This window comes from Monodon monoceros, unplaced genomic scaffold, assembly GCF_005190385.1.
Source record: "Monodon monoceros isolate NGI ecotype Baffin Bay Population unplaced genomic scaffold, NGI_Narwhal_1 Super_Scaffold_1, whole genome shotgun sequence".
Taxonomy (NCBI): Eukaryota; Metazoa; Chordata; class Mammalia; order Artiodactyla; family Monodontidae; genus Monodon; species Monodon monoceros.
Window position 1 is genome coordinate 19,468,720 of NW_021703765.1, and position 22,461 is coordinate 19,491,180.

The 22,461-nt window shown below is 35.9% G+C and overlaps 1 protein-coding gene across 2 annotated transcripts; it reads right to left on the minus strand.

Annotated features, from left to right (window-relative positions):
• Positions 1–1,977: 1,977 nt before the first annotated feature.
• Positions 1,978–21,212, minus strand: CUNH18orf54 (chromosome unknown C18orf54 homolog). 2 transcript variants are annotated; one of them, XM_029229062.1, is made up of 8 exons: positions 21,094–21,212; positions 19,086–19,414; positions 17,600–18,382; positions 16,897–17,047; positions 13,543–13,645; positions 6,980–7,111; positions 5,588–5,658; positions 1,978–2,163 (listed from the first exon to the last, which is right to left on the minus strand). In XM_029229062.1, exons 2-8 carry the CDS (start codon positions 19,366–19,368, stop codon positions 2,091–2,093), a joined length of 1,596 nt encoding a protein of 531 aa, XP_029084895.1. In that variant the 5' UTR covers positions 19,369–19,414; positions 21,094–21,212; the 3' UTR covers positions 1,978–2,090. The 2 variants fall into 2 exon arrangements, with proteins under 2 accessions (XP_029084895.1, XP_029084903.1); XM_029229070.1 differs by lacking the exons at positions 1,978–2,163; positions 5,588–5,658; positions 6,980–7,111 and adding an exon at positions 10,776–10,914.
• Between the last annotated feature and the right edge of the window lie 1,249 nt (positions 21,213–22,461).

The following is a 22,461-nucleotide window of genomic DNA, read 5'->3' on the forward strand; positions in this document are numbered from 1 at the left end:
TAATATTTTTCAATATACCTAAAAGAGAGAAAAAGGTTGATAAAACTTTATATTCACAATTCTATTTTTAAAACTAATTGTTCTCATCTGCTTTAAATTCCCAACTCAGTCTCAATACTGTTGTCTCCTTTTTTTCCTCTGGAAATCTCAAAATAAAAAATACTGAAATATTTAACAATTAATTAAATCAATTCCTTAAAGAATTTATTGAACATTTATCATTTACATTTTTTTCTTATTTGAATCTCCTATATATTTTTTGAAAGGTTAGAATTAATCATTTAAAGTTCTCTTTTTTGCTAAAAAACTTAAACTTCCATATTTAATACAAAAGGAAAAATACTCTGGGGTAAGTATAATCAAGTTTCTTAAAATACTAGTTATAACAAAATTTTAGAACAGGCTTATCTTATTTAGTACTGGATATATGTTCTTGCAAATGGGAGAACTAACCAAATCAGTGCTACTCAGAGTCAACACAGCATAATAATCCCTTTGGAGATGCTTTCTAGGTATACTAAACATATTATATCTGATCAACAGATAACATGTAATTATCTGATATCTTTGTCTGCTCTGCCTTTAGAATTCGTTAGATACTGGATTTCACTGGAACATGCTCCGCTCAGATCTATGTTCATCCACTTAAAATCTATCTGCACTTTTAACAGCCAACCACATTTCAATCATCAAAGTAACGTCTTGTTTGACTGTATGCAAACTATCTGCTGTGAAGCAGAAGACCATAAGCAGAAATAGAATGTCTGCGGCAAAAACACCTCCACAGAGTAAACACAACAAACTTATTAGCAAGTGACTCTCAAACTGGGCAAAAAGAATAGTACAGTGACTGACTCACTAGGCAAGGAAAAAAAAGACAGGATTCACTCCACAGTCTCTGACATGTAAGTTCTATAACAAAGGTCTTAGATAGTGCTTTAAATTGGGGGGAAAAATTCTTTGACCCAATGTACTTAGAAATTCCTATTTGACAGTGAAGCTACTTATATAATAGCAAAAACGCTCCAATTTGGGAAGTGTTAATTTGTACTATTTGTATACATACCTATTCTTTAATTTCATCAGCCTTTTTTAATATGCTTTGCCATGTCTTATGAATTATTTCTTCATTTTGTTGGTAAAGATGCTTCCTGCTTATTAGACGCTCACTTGGTAGAAGTTGCAAAATTATAGAGCTCTGTTCAGTCCTAGCTAGTGACAAACCTTAAAGAAAGTTCAGCACTTACAAAATAGCTTTAAAATACAGAGTTACTTTCTAATTTTCCATATTCATTTAAGTTTAGTTATCAAATTTCATAAAGCAACTGGCCACTGATATAGTTTTTACTAGTTTGAACTAACCTCACAACTTAAATCTGGGAAATAATATCAAAATATTAACATCTCAAATACCCCCCCCCCAAATATTTTATAAACTGTCAAGTACTGTCAAGATTATCTTACATATAGAATCAAAGCATTAATTAAATGAGGTTTTCCTGGAATTCACAATATAAAACATCCTTTTAGCACTGCACCAATTAATGTTATTTGCAAATATAACATATTCTTAAATGTTTGCTTTATGAAACTTGAAAGTAACATACTTCCATATGGATAAGATACACCATAACAATTTTGACATTCCTCAAGCTCCTTAAGTGGATACTAACTTTATAAAAGAGTCTATTTAAGAGATTTTGGATAGAAACCAGGAAAAGCTTCTTAATGATCCAGAATCAGATGATAAAATGATGAGGATGCTGAAGAAGGTTAAGTCCATGTAAGCTTCAAGAACGGAAATCATCCACCTTTGAATATTAGACATTTGACAGCCTGAAGACCAAAGTCAGACTAGGCCATATAGTGTGGATCCTTCTAGTTCACCTCCTGGTATTTTGGCACAAAATGAAGATAGACCACAAAAATCTATGGACATTTTCAAGTCTGGTTTTTAAAAAATATATAATACTTGAACCAATCACAGAATAATATATGGCTTCTAATTACTTTGTCAGTTTAAGCAATAGGAAAAAAATACATTTTTGTTCTGTGGTGACTATTTATTGGTTAGACTTTTATTTTCCTCTTCATATTTTCGGTGACTGTTTCCCACTGGAATCATCAACCAGGTCTCTCAGGCGAGATAAATGTTGCAAAGCCCTTCATTAAAAAGTATAAAACACATTATAAACCAATATTAAGGACTGAAAAGGTAATGCAAAAAGAAATGGTGATTATATTGTTTCTTAACTTCAAAATTAGTATGAGAGATAAGTTTATGGAATAGTTTTAGTATCAAAACTGAAAATTTTTCTTTACAAAACCTTGCAATCTGAATAACTGAGGGTTAAAATAATTCATCTAAAATTCTATAAACACTTACTTAAAAAAATTATATGTTTGACATTTAAGGGTTTTTTTTTGAAAGTGTGCCAAGTAGCCTAATAAGAAACAATAATAGGTATCACTTGTGTCGCACTTAAAGCATCTTTTTCATGTACTTTGCAGAATGAAATGATACCTTCTGATATACTGTGTGTATCATTTAAGAAATAAAGGACATAATTCATTTTTAACATGTACAATCAAGGCAGCTAAATTTAAATAGCACTAAAGAATCAGTTACAATTGAGGAAAACTCATTTTTATTGAGCATGGGGGAAAACAAATGACAATTACATTGAATAATGCAGTATTATATCAACAACCTGGTTTTTCTCAATCATCCCTCAGACAAACCAAGAAGATAGGAGCCCTTAACTTTCCAGTCTTCCTCTAAAAGTATTCTTCCAGCTTTCCTTCTCCCTTACCCTTCAGATCCTTGAGGATCACTCAAAAATATCAGTTAATCAACCATATTTCAGATCTCTGATAAATAAGAGACCAAGAAAAACAGAAATAATATACCAGAATCTCTAAGGTGAGAAATTAGTGAGAAGTTACTGAAAGGTGGTGACTACAACACCTTATTCTAGTCTCCAACACAGGTTCAATTGATGTACATTAAATAAAATACATCTTCCACTTTACCAAGGATAAGGAGAGGGAGGAAATTAGTAGTGTTAATTACTGCATTACGTCTATTTTCCTGTACTCTATTTCTTAGACACTTCTACTCAAATGTATTAAGAATCTGAATTCTGCCATCCTTTTGGCAGCTTCTGTTAATTTCTGAGATTGTCATCTTCATTAACTAAATGACAATAACTCACCCAGAGTTACTAAGCAATCAGAGGTAAAATTAGACTTTATTATTTCTACATCCTAACATCTCTCTACTTAAAGAATTATTTTCTTCCTACAGACATATTTACGAGGAAGAAAATAATCTGTAAATATACTTGGGGCTTATCTTCCTTTTTTCTTTTCAGGCTGTGACTCTAGAGAAGGAAGATGACAAGTGGCTAGAATCTGATGTTACTGTTTACAAATCGGAGGGTCAACAGATCCTTTAGATTTAGAGGGTCTATGAAATTGGATGGGGAAAAAAATCATCTTTATTTTCACAAAATGCTATCTTTAAATTAGCATTTCCTTCCATTATGAATGTAAGCAACAGCCAAAATCTGTGACCTCATATGCCATAGAAATCAGAGGTATTTTCATATCACATTATAGTCATTGCAAGTATGTTTTATACTCATCACTACTTCAAAATTACAATAGTTATATAATAGTTACAAAATTACAACAGTTATTAAACCCACTGCTAAAACATACGTCCTCTAAGTCTTTCTGTCTACAGTCCAAAAGTTCGTATGACATAACTGGCCAAATATTAGACAACTTTTAAGTCTAGTTTTCATCCTCCAAATAGTGAAGTCTCACTGGTAACCCAGACATCAATGCCTTCCAATATTCCCTTTCTTTAATTGTTTGCTGATCAATATGTGAAAGGTAAGTAAAAGAGCACACCATGGTTTAATGCTTTTATTCAAGTTATGCAAAAGGCCTTCACACTAATACATGTTTTTACAAAATGAATTTTAACTTACCTGTATTTTAAATGTATTGTCTTATTTTAAATGCAATAAAGAGAAGCATATATTACTAATTAGAAATGTATTTTAATATTTTCATAGTTAATTCACTATAACTGGTTTCCTTTCTAATCCCATGTAGTATATTTTATGTCTTTAAAACAAAATGTCACATAGAAAGGGGAGTGGGTAATAATGGGAAGGAATAAAAAAGCTAAGTAGAAGTGTGAAATCTTCAGTCTCCCTACCTCAGCTACGCAATCATTTGGCAGTTCCTTTCATCTAACCTCTATCTCCCGTTTTGAGAATAAAGCGATCTGTTTAGAGAAGAGTCTATCAAAAGTGATTGGTATTTCAAAGTTAAGTGTAGGGAGAAGGGAAGGATAAAATTGTAGAAGGAAATTATTCTTGATTTTCTTCTCTCAAAAAGTGAAAAAGCAGGCTAATGGGGAAAACATCAACCTAAGGGTTGTATTACAACATTGAATAGTCATTCACCTTCAAAACTGAAATTAAAAAACTCATTTCTTATTGTGACAATGTATCTATTGATGATCATTCAAGTAAATACCAATCAACCCACAGAAACTCAGTAACACTGATTATGCGACGGCAATTTAGCTATACTTTACCCATTGACATCTTACATTTGTTTTTCTACTAGTACTACTATACTGGCTGTTCTCTTAAATACTATGTTTACTGGCCTCTATTCAGCCTAGAATCCAGCAAGAACTGAATGAAAGGCTTTTCAGAACAAACTGCCCACTATTTCCTAGATCTAAGTAAAATATGAGCACATTAGAATAAAGAAAAATGTTTGCTTTAGGGTCAAGTTTTGCAAGTCTGAGAGCTAATTCTGTCTATCCCTAGTGTAGAACGAAGACCAGAAAATTGAGCAAGAAAAGAGATCTGAGAAATGAGACAACTTTCCAGCTATCATTAAGTTTGGTTTTCACAGCATGGCCTTTAGTATTGAGAATTACAAAATCTTACACATTCATATGTGTAAGGGCGCTTCATATTCACACAATCAAATCTATAAAATAAATACCCGTCTCTTCTACCAATATCATGACTATAGGAAATTCTTCCCAACTTTTTAAGATATGTAACTAAGAAAATAAGTAGATTAACACCTTAGGGCATTTAGACCTATCTTTATATCCAGGACATTATATCCACTTAAATTTCTGTGGCGATATGTCAAATAATGATATACTTACTTAGGATTATTTATCTCTTCTAGAGGGCATATATGACAACACATTTCACGTGCAAGTTGTTCTTCCAGAATATCCACACCAATACTATCTCAAATTGTTGGTATTACTCAGAAATGAAAAGATACTTTCCCTAGGCCATTCACATCTATTATATTTTTAGTGTCTACAGTTATCTCATTAGGTCCTAAGAACATTTTAAATAGAAAATAGCGCAAATTTAAGAGAAAATCTCAGGATTAAAAATTATGCTCCAAGAATCTTAAATATACCTAGCACACCTCCTCTTTCAGCTACTTTAATTCCATTCTGTAACCTTCTGATTTCAATCAGAGATGTTTGTATCCATAACATACTCAGAAATTAACAGAGAACACTTACTTTTGAAGTGACCTATTAACAGGAGCCATACTTTCCTTCAGCTGTAATTTAGAGAAATCATCTTCTGAAACCTATTATTAAAAACACCAAATATAATAAAACTGAAAATATTATATAATTATAAACTTATATGCTATTTAATATGTGTGATTAATAAGAACATTAAAAATATTGTCCGCATTCCCAAGGAAATAATTCTAAGCAAATAATTTTCAGTAAAGCATTAAATATATATATATATATATTTTATTCTAAAAATACTACAACTTTTTCATCTTGCAACTGTCCTGAAGTATGCTTCAAAATGTTTGTTCATTAAATATCAAATCTTGGCTTGAAATTATGACTTTACTGAACAAGGCTTTATCTCAAGAATGTTTAAAAGGGGAAGGAAAAGAAGGATGGATTGCACTGTATGTTAGTGTTATGATCGTTAGAATGTAAGGAGAAAAATTAAGAAATACAACTTAAGTGAGTAGCATGTGATAGTTCCTAAAATCTAGTACACTCACTTGTAATGAAAACTGAATTTTGTAAAGCTCTACTGAATAACAAAATAAACAATATCAATTAAAATGTATTAAGTATTTTCCAGGTATTAAGTTTTTACCAGGTGCCAAGGACTATAATAAGTACTTTCTATAGTTTGTTTCAATTTGTCTTCTCAACAATCTCATTTTACAGAAGAGGAAACTGAATTAAGGAAGTTAAGTGATCTGTACAAATACTGCACTTGCTAGTAAGTGGCAGAATTAGAATTCACAATCAGGCTTGGAAGAACATAAGCTAGGTTTGTAAACACTATACTACTGTGAGGAAAATTCGACCCCTATGAAATATCAGCCCAAAGCAGAAACAGATTTCCAAATTCCTAGGAAATACACAAAAACACAATTACTTTAAAATAAAACTTTACATAACCGTATTAAGAGTCAATAAACACATGGTAACAAAATTAAACTTCAGATGACAAAGGTTATGGGGAGAAGTCTAATGTTGAAAGGTTCTCTAGGCCACCTCAAATATAAACACAGGAAGTTGGACTACACAGAATAATTTTGTAGGGCATTAAAAAACAACTCTTACAATTCTTTCATCTACAGTTTTAATAACATCATATCTAAATACAATGTTGTATTTATAACCATAAACTTAATAGAACAATCCATTCAGGGGTACACAACTGCAAAAATCTTACAGTATTAAATTTGAGTAAGTTACTTTCTAAAAAAAAGAATAACAACAGTACAACTCTACGACATGTGTTACATACCATGTTTATTAACATAAAATTAGAGGTGAGGCTAAGAAAGATCTAGGAGGAAATCTTATCCTTCACAGATCTCAATTCACATTCATAGATTTCAATTCATAAATTAAGTTTGTGCTTACTTGTTTAATTTCGCCTTTTGGCTCTGTGGTTTTATTCTGATTAAAACTTTCTTGCACTGCTTGAAGATTAAATAACATTTGTTTCAGGGCTTCAACAGGACCATGGTGTTTCCCTCCAGAAAGGGTACAGCTCTAGAAGTTAAAACAGATGAATCATGAACCATCCAAATTCAGAAGGGGAAAAGTTCTATTTTGTATTATTTCCCCACAATATAAATTAATGCAAAATCCAAACAATACATGTCAATAAAGTGTTCCAACAAATCAAAACTGTAACTCATAAACCTCCCCTTACCCAGTCACTTAAAGACAATCACTATTAACAGCTTGGCACATCCTTCCCAGTCCTTGTTCTTTTAAAATGAATGGTACATGTTTACATTTGCAATGCATTCACTTAGTACATTTAAAATAATAGATTTTTCGAACTGAAAGGTCCTCAGAGAGCAGGGAGGTCAATATGCTCTTTTCAAGTGTGTAAATGATGCTGGTAATCAGCTGAACAAGGACTAGAATTTCAAATATCATATTCTCTGCACACTTCCAAATACGTTTTCACACAGGGAATGCTGGTTTTTCACCTCTTTATGGACCACACATTCCTTGCTACCTTAAAAACACTCACACCTCGATTACCACTGATCTTATCTGCATCCAAAGAAGGCAACAGCACTTAGCCACATAAGGTAGTCAGTTAAGAGAACCTGTACAGGATATTTTTAAACTTCTTTTTTAAAGTCTTACCTTTATTTTTACATCTTTCAAATGAGTTGCTGTGTCCTGATAATCATCCACAAAGTGGAAAATAGGCCTCTTAAGATGTCTATAATTTAAAATATTTCAACATGGACAGTATAACATATATACGAAGTTAAGCACAGTGGCCAAAAAGATTTTAAAGGCACTCTCCACAGTTATATGAACAAGGTATAAGAAACAAGGTGTGGGAACGTAATAAAATGGTGCAGCTCCTGTAGAAAACAGTATGGTAATTCCTCAAAAAACTAAATACAGAATTACCACAATGACCCTGCTACTCCCCTTCTGAGTATACACCCCAAAGAAACGAAAGCACAGATCCAAGCAGATATTTGTACACCTATGTTCATAGCAGCATTATTCACAATAGTCAAAAGGCGGAAGCGACGTAAGTGTCCACCAACAGATAAATGGATCAACAAAACATGATACATACACACAATGGTGTATTATTCAATCTAAGAAAGGAAGGAAATTTTGACAGATGATACAACATGGATGAACCTTGAAGACGTTAAGTGAAATAAGCCAGTAACAAAAGGAACGATATAGTATGAGTCTTCTTATAAGATGTTATGGATTGAATTGTGTCCCCCACCCCAGAATTCATGGTGAAGCCCTAACCTTGAATGTGGCTGTATTTAGAGATAAGGTTATAAGGAGGTAATCAAGGTTAAGTGAGGTTATAAGGGTGGGACCCTGAAACCATAGGATTAATATCCTCATAAAGAGACACTTAAGAGCTCAAGGAAAGGACATGTGAGGACAAAGTGGGAAGGTGGCTTGTATGCAAGCCAGAGAGAGAGCCTTCACCAGTAACAGAATCAGTCAGCACCTTGATCTTAGATTCCCCCACCTCCAAAACTGTGAGAACCAAATATCTGTTGTTTAAGCCACCCAGCCTATGGTATTTTGTTATGGCAGCCTCAGCAGACTAAAACATATACGGTTCCTAGAATAATAAAATTCATAGAGACAGAAAGTAGAATGGTGCTAGCAGAGGCTGGGGGTAAAGGAGGGTGGGGAGTTAGTGTTTAGTGGGTAGAGTTTCAGTTGGTAAAGCTGAAAAAGTTCTAGAGATAGACAGTGGTGATGGTTGCACAGCAATGTGAAGGTACGGTACTTATTGCACAGAACTATACACTTAAAAGTGGTCAGGGCTTCCCTGGTGGCGCAGTGGTTGAGAGTCCGCCTGCTGATGCAGGAGACACGGGTTCGTGCCCCGGTCCGGGAAGATCCCACATGCCGTGGAGCGGCTGGGCCCGTGAGCCATGGCCGCTGAGCCTGCGCGTCCAGAGCCTGTGCTCCGCAACGGGAGAGGCCACAACAGTGAGAGGCCCGTGTACCACAAAAAAGAAAAAGTCAAAATAGTAAATATTATATATACTTCACCAAAATTTAAAAAGAAAGAAAATGAAACAGGGCATAAGGATCCAGTTCCGCTTATACTGCTACAACCTTGGAGACAGCACCTGAGGCATTATCTCTAAATGATCTGCATCCAGCCACTGGTTTAGAAGAAATTCAGGTTGCCTGATGCCAACCATAAAAGTTACAAAAGCTTGCCTCTGCAATTTGCTATGTCTGCCTTGAGTGAACTTTTCAGGCAAAATTCTGGTCAGAGTACCAAAAAAGAAAGCTACAAAACAGATTATATGAACTGTTCTGTGCCACTCACGAATGAATGTTTAATAAACGTTGGCATGTTTGATAGAATTTGTTCTGAGACTTCTCATTAAATCCTTGTAGTGAATGTCTCTACGTCTTTCTGTAGAGTACAGCTCTGACTCTCAGAACTATAGTACTGTTTCATGTATTCAAAAAACAATTATTTAAACCACATAAAATGTGGGAATAACCCAATTTACACAATAAAAAAATGAGCCACCTAACAGCATTACAAATGAACAACATGACCACACTGAAAGGAGTTGGGCAGAAAATAATTAACCACGGTAACCTTGGAAAAGAATATTTTGACTGGATATTGTAAGGTAAAAGACAAAAAGAACCATACACAAATAATATAATCTAATTAGTAAATGTGTTTCTTACAGCAGTATGGGTTAGCAATTCTGAAACTATGCATATGCTAAGACTGAAAAAATAAGTAAATCTATTATAGATAATAAGAGTAAAGATTCTCACCAGATGAGAAAGAAGTTACAAATAAGGAACAGAGGGGCTAAAACAAACCCTGTGGTATTGGACTGGAATAAGTAGTATCAGTACGAACTCATGATTTTATACCTACATATAAAATATATATATGTAAACAGATATACAAATAAGTATGTGTGTATGCATGGCTTAGTAAACTTATGTTTCCTAAGTCTGCCTGCTGAGAAAGTCTAGAATAAATAAAAACCCAGCAGCAATAAGCACACCTAGTGCCTAGATCTTAGTTTCTAAATACCATTTTCCAATAAAAAGAACCATGGCTCCTCAGAGAAGTGCTCAGAAAAGCATAGGGACATGTCAAAAGGACACAGGAGCCAACCTGAAGCAACTCTTTATGGCCTAAACTAAAACAATTTAAGCAACAAAATAAGTAATAATATTGTATTGTATTAAACCTAGAATAAAATAAATATCTATGAGTCCTAATATAAATAGTTTAATAAATAAATGGGGGAGAAGGAATAGCTCTTCATTACACAAGAATTTCAATTAATAATACAGACAAAAAGTCAATATCCACCAATGGATACTAAATTAGTAGATGAAAGTTTGAGACTACTTGCATAGTCTCACAGTATCTCCCCTACGATATTTATTAATTACAAGGGGAAACCATGATTTTACTAAAGAGAAAACCAGTAGGCACCACGTGTTCAAGACTAACATCACAAGTATTAATATATTATAATTTTATATATTACATATTATTGTATTAACATATTGCTCTGGACTGAATGTTTGTGTCCCCCTACAATTCAAATGTTGAAGCCTAATCTCAATGTGACAGTATTTGGAGGAGGGGCTTCTGTGAGGTAACTAGGTCATAAAGGTGGAACTCTCATGAGTGGGATTAGTGCCCTTATAAGAAGAGAAACAGAGAGCTTTCACCCTCTCTGCTCTCGGCCATGTGAAGATACAAGGAGAAGATGACCATCTGCAAACTAGGAAGCAGGATCTCACCAGACACCTTCATCTGGACTTCTCAGTCTCCAGAACTGCGAAAAATAAATGTTTGTTGTTTAAGCCAACTGGTCTAAGGCATATTTATTATAGCAGCCTGAACTAAGGAACATATCAATATTACCAATGATATCAATATATCATGAACCCTCTGATATGATGCACTGAGAAGGGCACAGCATGATTTCTGTTGCATTCTTGCCAAAAATTCATAACCTCATTCTAATCATGAGAAAACTTCAGATAAATCCAATTCAGGAACTATCTACAAAAAAACCAACGACCAGTAACTCTGAAAAAGTGTCAAGGTCATGACAGACAAGGAAAGACTGAGGAACTGTCAGACTGAAGCAAATTAAGAAGACATGACAACTAAATGCAATGCTGGATCCTGCAACAAGACACTGGTAGAAAAACTGGTGAAATCAGAATAAGGTCTGTAGTTCAGGTAACAGTATTGGGCCTATGTGATCATTATGATATAAGATGTTAACATTAGGGAAGCTGGGAGAAGGGTGACAGGAACGACCTGTATTATTTTTGCAACTTTCTGTATATCTAAAATTATTTAAAAATAAAAAAACACCGTGGTAGTGAGGCTGTGTATGTAAAGGCATAAGAAAAGGGATTAGTTGGTTAGTATTTAACAGTCATCCATCTCAAACTTTGAAAAACTTATGCAAATTTGTGCCTCTACCAGCTCTCCTTACCCAAGTAAATTGCACCACCCAATCCTTTAGTTGCTTGGCTCAAACATCTTGGACTCATCCTTTGAATGCTCTCTATCTCCATCCTACAAGGTCACCTTCAAAACACATTCCAAGTCTAACTATTTCTGACCATCTCCAATGTACCCACCTAACCCAAGCCTTTACAATCCCTATCCTGGAAGACTGCAAAAGCCTCCTAACTGGGTTCCCTGTCCTTCTCTAGCTCCTTTCAAGGTCTATGTTCCATACAGCTGCCTGTTTATATTTTAAAATGTAGATCTGATAATTTCATTCCTCCAAAGTACTCCAGTGACTTCTCATCTCGCTGAAATAAAACATAAAATCTTCATTCCATTACTTACATAGCTACATGATCTGACTCCTGGTTACCTCTCCATCTTATCTCTTAACCATTCTTCCTTGTTCTTTCTGATTGAGCTACACTGACTGGACTCTGATATTCCTTGAACATGCCAAACACTTTTCTGCCTTGGGGTTTCTGCACTTACTATTCCCTCTACATGTAAAGTTACTTCCCTATGGGTACACACACGGCTTATTCACTCATTTTAGGTTTTGGTGCAAATATCACCTCACTAGAGAGGCGATTCCTACCTACTCTAGTTAAAATTTCTCTATCCCCAGTAATTTTTCTTCATAACATTTGTAGTATTCCCTCATATATTACATTTTGATATAGCTTATCTCTCCAATTTGGAATAAAAAATCCAAGATGCAAGGTTTCTTCTCTCTTATTTACTGTTAGGAATACAGTTCCTAGAAAAGTGCTTGGTATCCAAATATTTGGCAAATAAATATTTGATAATTAAGCTTCACTTAATCAGCATCTGCTATAGTATCTTATACAGGGCTCTAAGGTCAGGGACTTCCCCGGTGGTCCAGTGGGTAAGACTCTGCACTCCCAATGCAGGGGGCCCGGGTTCAATCCCTGGTTGGGGAACTAGATCCCACATGCATGCCACAACTAAGAAGTCTGCAACCCTGCATCCCACAACTAAGACCAGGTACGGACAAAATAAATATTAAAAAAAAAAAAAAAAAAAAAAGAGCTCTAAGGTCAGACATATTCTGACAGCCTCTACTTTCTCTAGTAAATTTCACTGAAGGAAAAGATATATATTGTATTAAAATTTTTAGCTAATTTTTGTTTTGAGTGTTCAATCTCTCAAATCTTCCAGATGTTAAAATATCAAAAGTGTATTTCAATATTTAACAGCCATGGCTTATACTTCTAAATCATATTATATATCATTCCTTATGTGTATATATACACATTTACACTTCATTTTAGGGTTACTTGCAAGATACACATATGCTGATTTTATAAAACTGGATAATAAATTTCCCTTTTTTTTTTTTTTTTTTGCGATATGTGGGCCTCTCACTGTTGTGGCCTCTCCCATTGCGGAGCACAGGCTCTGGACGCGCAGGCTCAACGGCCATGGCTAACGGGCCCAGCTGCTCCGCAGCATGTGGGATCCTCCCGGACCGGGGCACGAACCCGTGTCCCCTGCATCGGCAGGCGGACTCTCAACCACTGCGCCACCAGGGAAGCCCAAATTTCCCATTTTAAATCATAGGGATGTATAATTGCATCTTAGAAACATAACTCTCAATAAGCAACCGCCCTATGGGAAAATATAATTTACTCTATAAGATTCTGTTTTGTATGTTTTCCAGAAGAAAAAAAAAAAACATTGTAATAACAATTTAGGCTCCCTGTAGAGTTCAATCCCAGATCACTCTACTTTAGAATACTAAAATAAAATTATCAATAATTCTAGGAGTGATGGTTTTATGGATGTGTGTTGGGGAAGAAGGGATTTGAGTCATTTTTTGTTTTATACTATCTAAATAACTTAGAAATTAATATCTATATATATTAGTCATAAATATTCTTTTAATAAGTTAAAAAGATTTAACATCACCCACCTGATTATCATTATTTAAGAAGTCTTCAAGGAACCCGTCAGCATACTTTGCCCTTGAAGTTTGTTGAACACTATCATCAGAGTTAACCGGAACAGGAGATTTGCTAGGATTTAAGGATACGAGACAGCAAATAAGTTCCCAATTTACAAAAATTAGACAGTATAAAACTGATGGTTATCATTTAAAGTGGTCACCACTAAATAAGCATTAGGATTCATATTGATGCTGCTTAGTGATTCCTTCACCTTCTCCCTAAACTTCTTCCTTCATCCCGCCCTATCTCCTTGCTTCTCCTTTAAAGCTTTAAGGAAAAACTATATAGAAACTGAAGACATTAGTCTTCAACTAAACAAATAAGCCTTCAAATATAAGTATCCTCCAGAAGCTCATTTGCTTGAAATAAGCAGTGCATTTTTCCAATTAAACACTGTTAGTTACTCAATATTAATACACAAAACTGCCAGAAATTTATTAACAGTTTCTACTGGGATGGCAGTTACATGCTCTTCTACGTCAAAGCAATAGGACAGACTTCTCCCCCAGAACTGGCACAGATTAATATAGAGGACAGATTAAAGTGGGAGAAGGATCAATTTTGAAATTAAAATTCCTGAGTTCAAATACCAGTCCCACTCACTTATATGACTTCACAAAACTTTATCTTAACTTCAGTTTCTACATTTGTAGTCCCACTCATGTCACAGAAGTATTGCATAAATTAACTCTATATACCTGGTACGTTGAATAGAGCTCAATAAATAATAGTTTCTATCTTGATGTTCAAGCAGAAGGAAAGGGCATCCCCAGCAAGAGTAAAAATTTTCCCCAAACCAAATTCTATTAGTTACAGAGAATAAAGAAACTCATTTTATCTTTTTCATTTATATATCAATATAAGATGTATCTCTAACTCAAGTACTCAGATATCTAAGAATGTTCTTAAAACATTTAAATGTAATAATGCTTTTTTCTCAATAATTAGCAGCACTTCATTATTGACTCATTTGATTTGTAATTTACTAGGAACTTTTTCTCGCTTCCAAGTAGTCTTTTCTCCCATTCTTTACCAAAGAGTTTGTACATCCACCAACTATCAACAAAAAAGCATTTACCTCATTATAGAAGATGGGTGCTGGATACATAGGGAATCATTATACTATTCTTATACTTTTGTATTTGTTTGAAATTTTCCATTATAAAAGGTTAAACCAAAAAAAAAATTTGTCTGGTTGTAGTTATTCTATCTCTCAGTACACTACTTGGAGTATTTCCCAGTCAATTTTGTTTCTGATGACAGATTGATAATAATTTGTCATTATCACAGTGAAGTAAGGTCTATTCCTTCTTCTCACACCATCATTAATTTAATGTAAAACATATCCATCATAATATGAATTTAGTCTTCCAAAAATCAACTACTGTACCATAAGGTACTAGGGCAAACCATTAATAATAATTATACAAGTTAGAAGTCATAGTATCTAATTATAAAATACATTTGATGCATTCAAAAATTTTACTCTTAATTTAAGCATCTCTGATATGATTTGCTCACCCATTTTGGTTCCATTTGAAAGCAAAGTATTGCAGCTATAGGACTTTACAAATACAGATACAAACACAACCAACTGATAAGAAGATAAGAAATTAGTAAAGATGAAAGATAAGTTTAAGAATTAAGTGAGCTAATTATTAACCCAAGTTTTTTTTTTTTTAAAGATATTAATGAACCAACAAGTGCGAAATGAAGCTAAACAAACAAAAAATACTCTGGATGATCATCGTCACTATTAAAATTTTTAAGAGAGCATCATAAATCAGAAACTGTCCTAAGTACCTTATATTTACTTATTTTTTTTAACATCTTTATTGGAGTATAATTGCTTTACAATGGTGTGTTAGTTTCTGCTGTATAACAAAGTGAGTCAGCTATATGTATACATATATCCCCATATCCCCTCCCTCTTGCGTCTCCCTTCCACACTCCCTATCCCACCCGTCTAGGTGGTCACAAAGCACCAAGCTGATCTCCCTGTGCTATGCGGCTGCTTCCCACTAGCTATCTATTTTACATTTGGTAGTGTATATATGTCAGTGCTACTCTCTCACTTCATCCCAGCTTACCCTTCCCCCTCCCCTTATCCTCAAGTCCATTCTCCACATCTTCATTCCTGTCCTGCCCCTAGGTTCATCAGAACCATATATTTTTTCTAGATTCCATATATATGTGTTAGCATACGGTATTTGTTTTTCTCTTTCTGACTTACTTACTCTGTATGACAGACTCTAGGTCCATCCACCTCACTACAAATAACTCAATTTTACTTTTTATTATGGCTGAGTAATATTCCATTGTTCATATGTGCCACATCTTCTTTATCCATTCATCTGTTGAAGGACACTTAGGTTGCTTCCATGTCCTGGCTATTGTAAATAGTGCCGTATATTTATTTTCTAATCAACTGAATCCTCACAACCCCAAAGTAGAAGTGATTTGTACAGAGTCTCAGCAAGGAAGTGACAGAGCCAAGATTCCAAACTAGAATTAGTCAGTGTCCACTTACAAAAGAATAAGATGTTCAACTGCGAAGGAATCAAAAAAAGGATTCAGGAATTAACTGACTGTCTGTAACAGAATGAAGGCTTAGACAACTGAAGATAATAAATTATCAGAGCCTAAGGCAGGACACAGGATTACCAAGAATGCATTTCTGATGAATATACATGTAATAATATCACTAAAAGAAACTTTCCTACCTAAGCTCTCGATTCCTCCTCTATACTCACATTCACGGGTATCTAGGCAAACACTTTTTAAATTATTCTGAGAAACTATGGCATAGAAAGGTTAAGTACACAAATGAAAACAATCTTAGAAACTGCAAACATTTACCATACAAGAAAATGCACCATTATTTACAGAAAATAATGACTAAGAAAGTAAACTGTAAATGAAAAGAAATGAATAACTCTAATACATGGAGAGAATATAGAGGAAGAAAAAACTTAAAGTAAAAGAAGTAACAAGAATTTCAAGCCTTCTCCATTTGCAAAATAGTTGCTTTTGGTTCTAATTCCTCATATTTAATATATATTAATATTTTACAGTGCAAAAGGACCATGTAACAAAGACAAAAATTATATAATGTACCTAAGATTATGAAATATTACGCCATCTTGTGGTAACAAATGAAAAATGCAACTTAAAGCAAGCAACACTGAAAGCTATGCTCTACAGAATTACCATGCTATTACCAGTGTTAATTATCATTGTAATTTAAAAGATAAATCAGATGTTCACATGACATTCTTCATTTGGAAAACTGAATAGTTTTTCTATTGTAACTTACTTACAAAGTAACAGGAATATTTTCCCATGATCTTTCTGCTTCAAGTTTATCTAATGAACAAGGACTGTCATCCTTCTTCATAGACTTCGGTAATTCTTCAGTACAATGCTCTAGATTTCTCTTGGCCTTCAGGATAAGCAATTCAATTCTGTCACCTAATTTAAAAGATCACATTAATTCTTTAAGAAAAGAAATAAATGCAAAGCACAGCAAAACCTCACAAAGGCAACAAGAATTCAGATAATTTGGAATATACACATATCTGTAACAGCAAGCTATGTTAAAATGTGACATCTGGGGCTTCCCTGGTGGCGCAGTGGTTGAGAGTCCGCCTGCCGATGCAGGGGACATGGGTTCGTGCCCCGGTCCGGGAAGATCCCACATGCCGCGGAGCAGCTGGGCCCGTGAGCCATGGCCGCTGAGCCTGTGTCCGGAGCCTGTGCTCCGCAACGGGAGAGGCCACAACGGTGAGAGACCCGCATACCGCAAAAAAAAAAAAAAAATGTGACCTCTGTTGTGACATAAAGAAAAAAAGAAAAGACATTTTCCAGTCACAAAATGCTACGTAAATGAAGACCATAAGAGTTCAAAATAGATATATCACTTGATGGTTACATCAAGAATATGACATAAAAACTCCTAGATGTGAGGTCAAATTTACAGCACTTTCTTTGGTTCTTAAAACAACAACAAAACAAAACAATTACCACTGAATGGCTTTTTGGATCCTGGGAGAAGTGGATTGTCACACTGACATTGGCTATGTTCAGAATCACATTCATATTCATTAACTAATCCTTTATCATCACTCAAGGAATGTGAACTGTTTGACGGTTCAAAAGAATATTCAAAACAATCTAATTTATTCATTAGCTGAGAAGTTCTTTGTGCCTGGTAACTATGCCTAGGGGAACAGTGATCTTCTTTAAATATTTGATAAATCCTTTGACTATTTGTATCGGGCAGCAAGTCTTGATTGTAGAGCCAGAGTGGGTATTTGAAATCCGGTATACTCGTTATCCCTGAAACATTAAGGTCAGACTTCTGGCTAGTGAGCCATCTTGGGTAATTCTTTTCAAGTTTGTGTTCTGGACTGTCCCTAAAAGATGATTTCTTGTTAAAAGATAAAGATGGTACAGAAACACATTTATTAACCTTATTCACAAGTTTTGGGTTTTTCAGCCTACCACACTGCTTTCCTTTTACATTTGTGTATACAACCGGGGTGACTAAGTTATCCTTGCCCAGGAGAGTGGCTGGTTCTTGAAAATTTTGATTCTTTTCACTGTTGGATGAACTCAGTCTTCCAGTATGTTTTTTGCTTTTCTTGCTAATTCCATGACCTGCTCCAACATAAGTGAAAGAAAATGATCCATCTGCTGGAAGTTTTAATAGATCATCAGTTGTTAGGCTAATGGAGTCCATGTCATTAATAGTCTGTCCTCTACAGGATAAGGACAAATCTTTTTTGTCATCAAGATTTTCAAAAGCTGAAAAACAAAGCATAGTTCTGTTTACCTTCCTGTATCACATATAAAAATACTTTATAATATTCAACAGTAAATGAAAATTAAGAATTAAGAATCATGTTTGCCATTTTCCCTTCTGGAATATATTCTCCACTTCTAAGAGCAGAATGTAACCTTTTTCCACACTAGGGGCCATTCTGTAAGTGCTCAGTAAAGTGTTAACTGGATTATCAACAGATGCATTTTCCAAACTTGTATTCATGGAAACCAAGGAAAAACCCTTAACATCTTGTGAATATTACTGTCCTACAGAATACAGATCAGGAAGACTAACATAGCCCTAGCCCATCAATTGGAACTGATCAAGTATAAATTCTGAAAGGCTGAGATTTGTTTTAAGTCATTAAGCTAGTTAATGGAAGCTAGAACCACCAAGTCAATGCTATTTCTGTTATGCTATAATAGAACGGCTTAAGGGTTTAGGATCAGCCATCTACTATTATTAGTTACATTTCATGAGCTTCTCCTCTAAGGTCAAAAGGGGATCTTACCTGAAAACCCCTGAGAACCAGAAAATTACAGAATCATTTAAGAAATATAACCAGATCTCAATATTACAAGTCATTTTTACCCCAAAAGAAGCATTTAGTTTTCCAAGGCTACAATACATCTCTCAAAATGCTTTAAATCAGTAGGCAAAAAGAAAACAAAGAATAAAGCATACCATTCTTTGGTTTATAAACATAGTTGGAGAATTCTGGCATATTAGCAGAACATTTATCGATGTTAATCTTTCCAGTGCTTGCACCAAGATACATACGGCTTAGGTCAAAATCATCAATATAGGCCTGTAGAGCCTGAGATGCAGAACTGTACAGTCTATCCTTATACTGAAAAGAGCCATCAGAGTTAGAGGAATTACTACCACTCAGGTTGCAGCTTGCTAACAGAGAAGATACTGAAGATTCCCGAGAACAAACTCTGCGCTTTGTATTTAATTTTGCCATGGCTTCCTCAAAATGGGTTATTTCCACTCATTTCTCTTAGAAACAACTGTAATACAAAAACAAAAGGTTAAAGTTCCAATTAAAAGGAATAATAGCTATACACAGAGAAATTACTAAATCTGTAAACGTTTTATAACTTTCTTTAAAAAATAAAATCCATTATCTATAAATTATTTTTAGGTAATGCACATTATAGATTATCTGTTTTAATTACTGTGTATTCCTTCATCATCAATTTAGAAAACATTTATTGATCACCTATTATGTGCCTGGAATTATGTATACAAAAATCATCTAAGACTATGTATAGAAAGTACCAAGGGAAGAATACTCACTTTTTTTTTAAAGTCCTAAAAACTACGATGTACAGTCTTTTCTTATGCTGATATAGGCTATGACATCACAATACCTAACATTCCCCTATACAAAATATTTTTCAATTCTTAAGCCTACCACCACGCACTGCACATAGTAAGTGCTTGATAAATTTGTAAAAGGCATCAAATGACGTAGCTGAAACAAGAAGGAACAATGGAGAATACCCACCTTCAACATTTTAAATGCCAATTTGTAACTTTAGCCAACCCCTTCCCCCAAGACTTGAGAAAACAAAACAATTTACAATATTCATTTATAAAGAAATAAACTGCAAGTCTTACCATATAATGAGCTAGCAAAATGTTCTTTTCCTAAAATAACACTGTCAATAATCATTTTCTGACATTCATTTTTGATACTATCCTCATTATTTTCAATTCTTATGTAAAACGGATTCAGCCCACCTCTCTTTCAAAGGAGGCAATAGTTTGGAAATTGCTTTAATGTATTCATCTGTTTTTCCATTATTAAAATTGAGAGAATTCCAGTCTACCTTAATATAGCAACAATAGGATCTATATTTGAAAACCTAAGAAATAACAGAGTGAACAGGTACTACTTCAGTAAATAATGTGACATTCTTTTAGAATTAAATCAATGGATTTTCTGAAGTAAAAATGAAAGCTTAATGTCTAGGACTTAACACGTGCTATGATGTTATAAAATTAATGTTTAATTTTTGGCTATAATTTTTGGAATGTTAAAGTTTTAACAACTTTTAATGTAATCTTAATAACTGTCAAATTTGACTTTAAAATACTGAGAAAGTTTTCCGTTTATGAAGAAAAGAGTAAAAGGTCAGAGCTGACACTAGTCAGTGCAAGGCAGCAGCAGAATATAAGATAATGGTTATTTAGCCTCTGCTTTCCCTGAATGCTGTGATGCTATTGGTATACCTCTAAAGAATGGCTAGGCCAAGTCAGCTCTGCCCTTTCTTCACCCCTCTCACTAATGAATTTAACTTTTCTCAAGTAAATATTGCTTGGATAACAAACTTGACCAAACGTTTCCTCCCTTATTCCAACACAGAACAGGTTACCGATTTTATAATTTATTTTACAAAATCTTGAAAACGAAAACAAAACCCTAAAAAGGAAAGCTGTTGGATTACAGTTCTCAGTAAGTGGGTAATAACATTTATTTTAATTCACAAAAGGCAAAAAGAAAATCCACAACTGAATTTTTATTGTGCAGTTTCCAAAAGTACACCAAAGAAGAAAGAAAAGTTTAATCAACTCCTATGCACCCATCATCCTGCTTCAACTACCAACACGACGAAACTCTATCCACCCACTTCTCCTCACTTCTGCCACAGAATTATCTGGAAGCAAATTCCCTGCATCTTACCATTTCTTCCGTTAACACTTCCGGGTGTATCTCCAAAAGGAAATCCATCATTCCGACGAACAGAACGTTAGCACGAGTGGCCAGAGATCTCTACTACCTTTCATTCAAAAACAGAACGTAGAGCGTTAAATTACCAATGAGAATAGCTCACAGGAAATGAAGAACAACTCTTAGAAATAACAGCTCTGCTTTATGTTATGAAAATGAACATGTGCTTGTTCTGCAGCAAAAAGACAAGAATTAATGACCCTGGAAAGCGAAGATCGCTGGCGCCCCTGCAGCGGAGCATCTTCGGCTTCAAAGCTTCCGCCCTTAACTAGGAAACACCCCCCTCGGGGATTCCAGCACCCACCCACCCATCCCCCACCGCAGTCCCAGACACAGGCTTCTCACAAACCATTGATCAGACAACAAGAGCGAGCAGCCAGTTTTGCCGAGGTGACGGCCCCTAAAGCCCAAGACCCTGCCTCCCCGCCCGCTTCAATCGCCGACAGCGCCTCGAGGTCCAGGTCAGGTCCTCTCCTTCCCGTTCCGCGACCCTCCCCCTAAAGTTGCCCGCTTTCCACCGGGACTCTCATCCCGCCCCCTCCCTCGGGAGACAGCCCACCCCTCCCCTCGGGCTGTCAAAGGATGAGACGCCTTTCGAAAACACACGCCCTTTTCCGGCCAAACTCACTGACGAAGGCCTGGAAAGAGAGAAAAGCGCACCCGTCCTCAATTCTCCACCCAAAGCCCTGTCCTGCCACCCGACGGGAGACGTGACAAAGCACCCAGACCCGGACGCCGCCCGGCCTCAGGTTCCGCTAGCTCGCAGGCTCCTCCGCCGTCACAGCCGAGCGCGGAGCCCGCGCTCCCTTTCAAACTGACCCAAATGGCGCTGGCTTGCGGTGCGCATGCGTGGCGCTCGGGGGCGGGGGCTAGCAGGGCGAGGGGCAGGGGGAGGGGCGGGGCGTTAGGTCGCTCTCCCTGCTGGGAAGAGTAGTTTCTCCCTCCTGGTCTTTCTTGGGCGGGGAGGTTCTGAACTACCTCCGCGTCGATACCCCGCGTGCCTTCCCCACCTCGGTCACGGTTCTGCGCGGCCGGTCTGCGCATATGACAGGCTGAGCTGCCTTCGGCCAGTTTCCCGGGGCTTCGAGACGGGACGGGGCGGGGATGGGGACCTGGGGCCCCGGCGGCTGCCGTTTCGGTCGCTGAGAGCCAGCCCTACAGCCACAGTCCTTCCAACACGCTCGGCCTCTCCGCTTTCAGAGCACCCCCTCCCCGGATGAGACACCGACTCGGCCGGGGGGGTCAGATCCCCCGACCACTTTTTTCCCTCCTCTTCAGGGCCTTCCCCTTCCCATCCCTGAGCCCGGCCTTCTTGGGTTT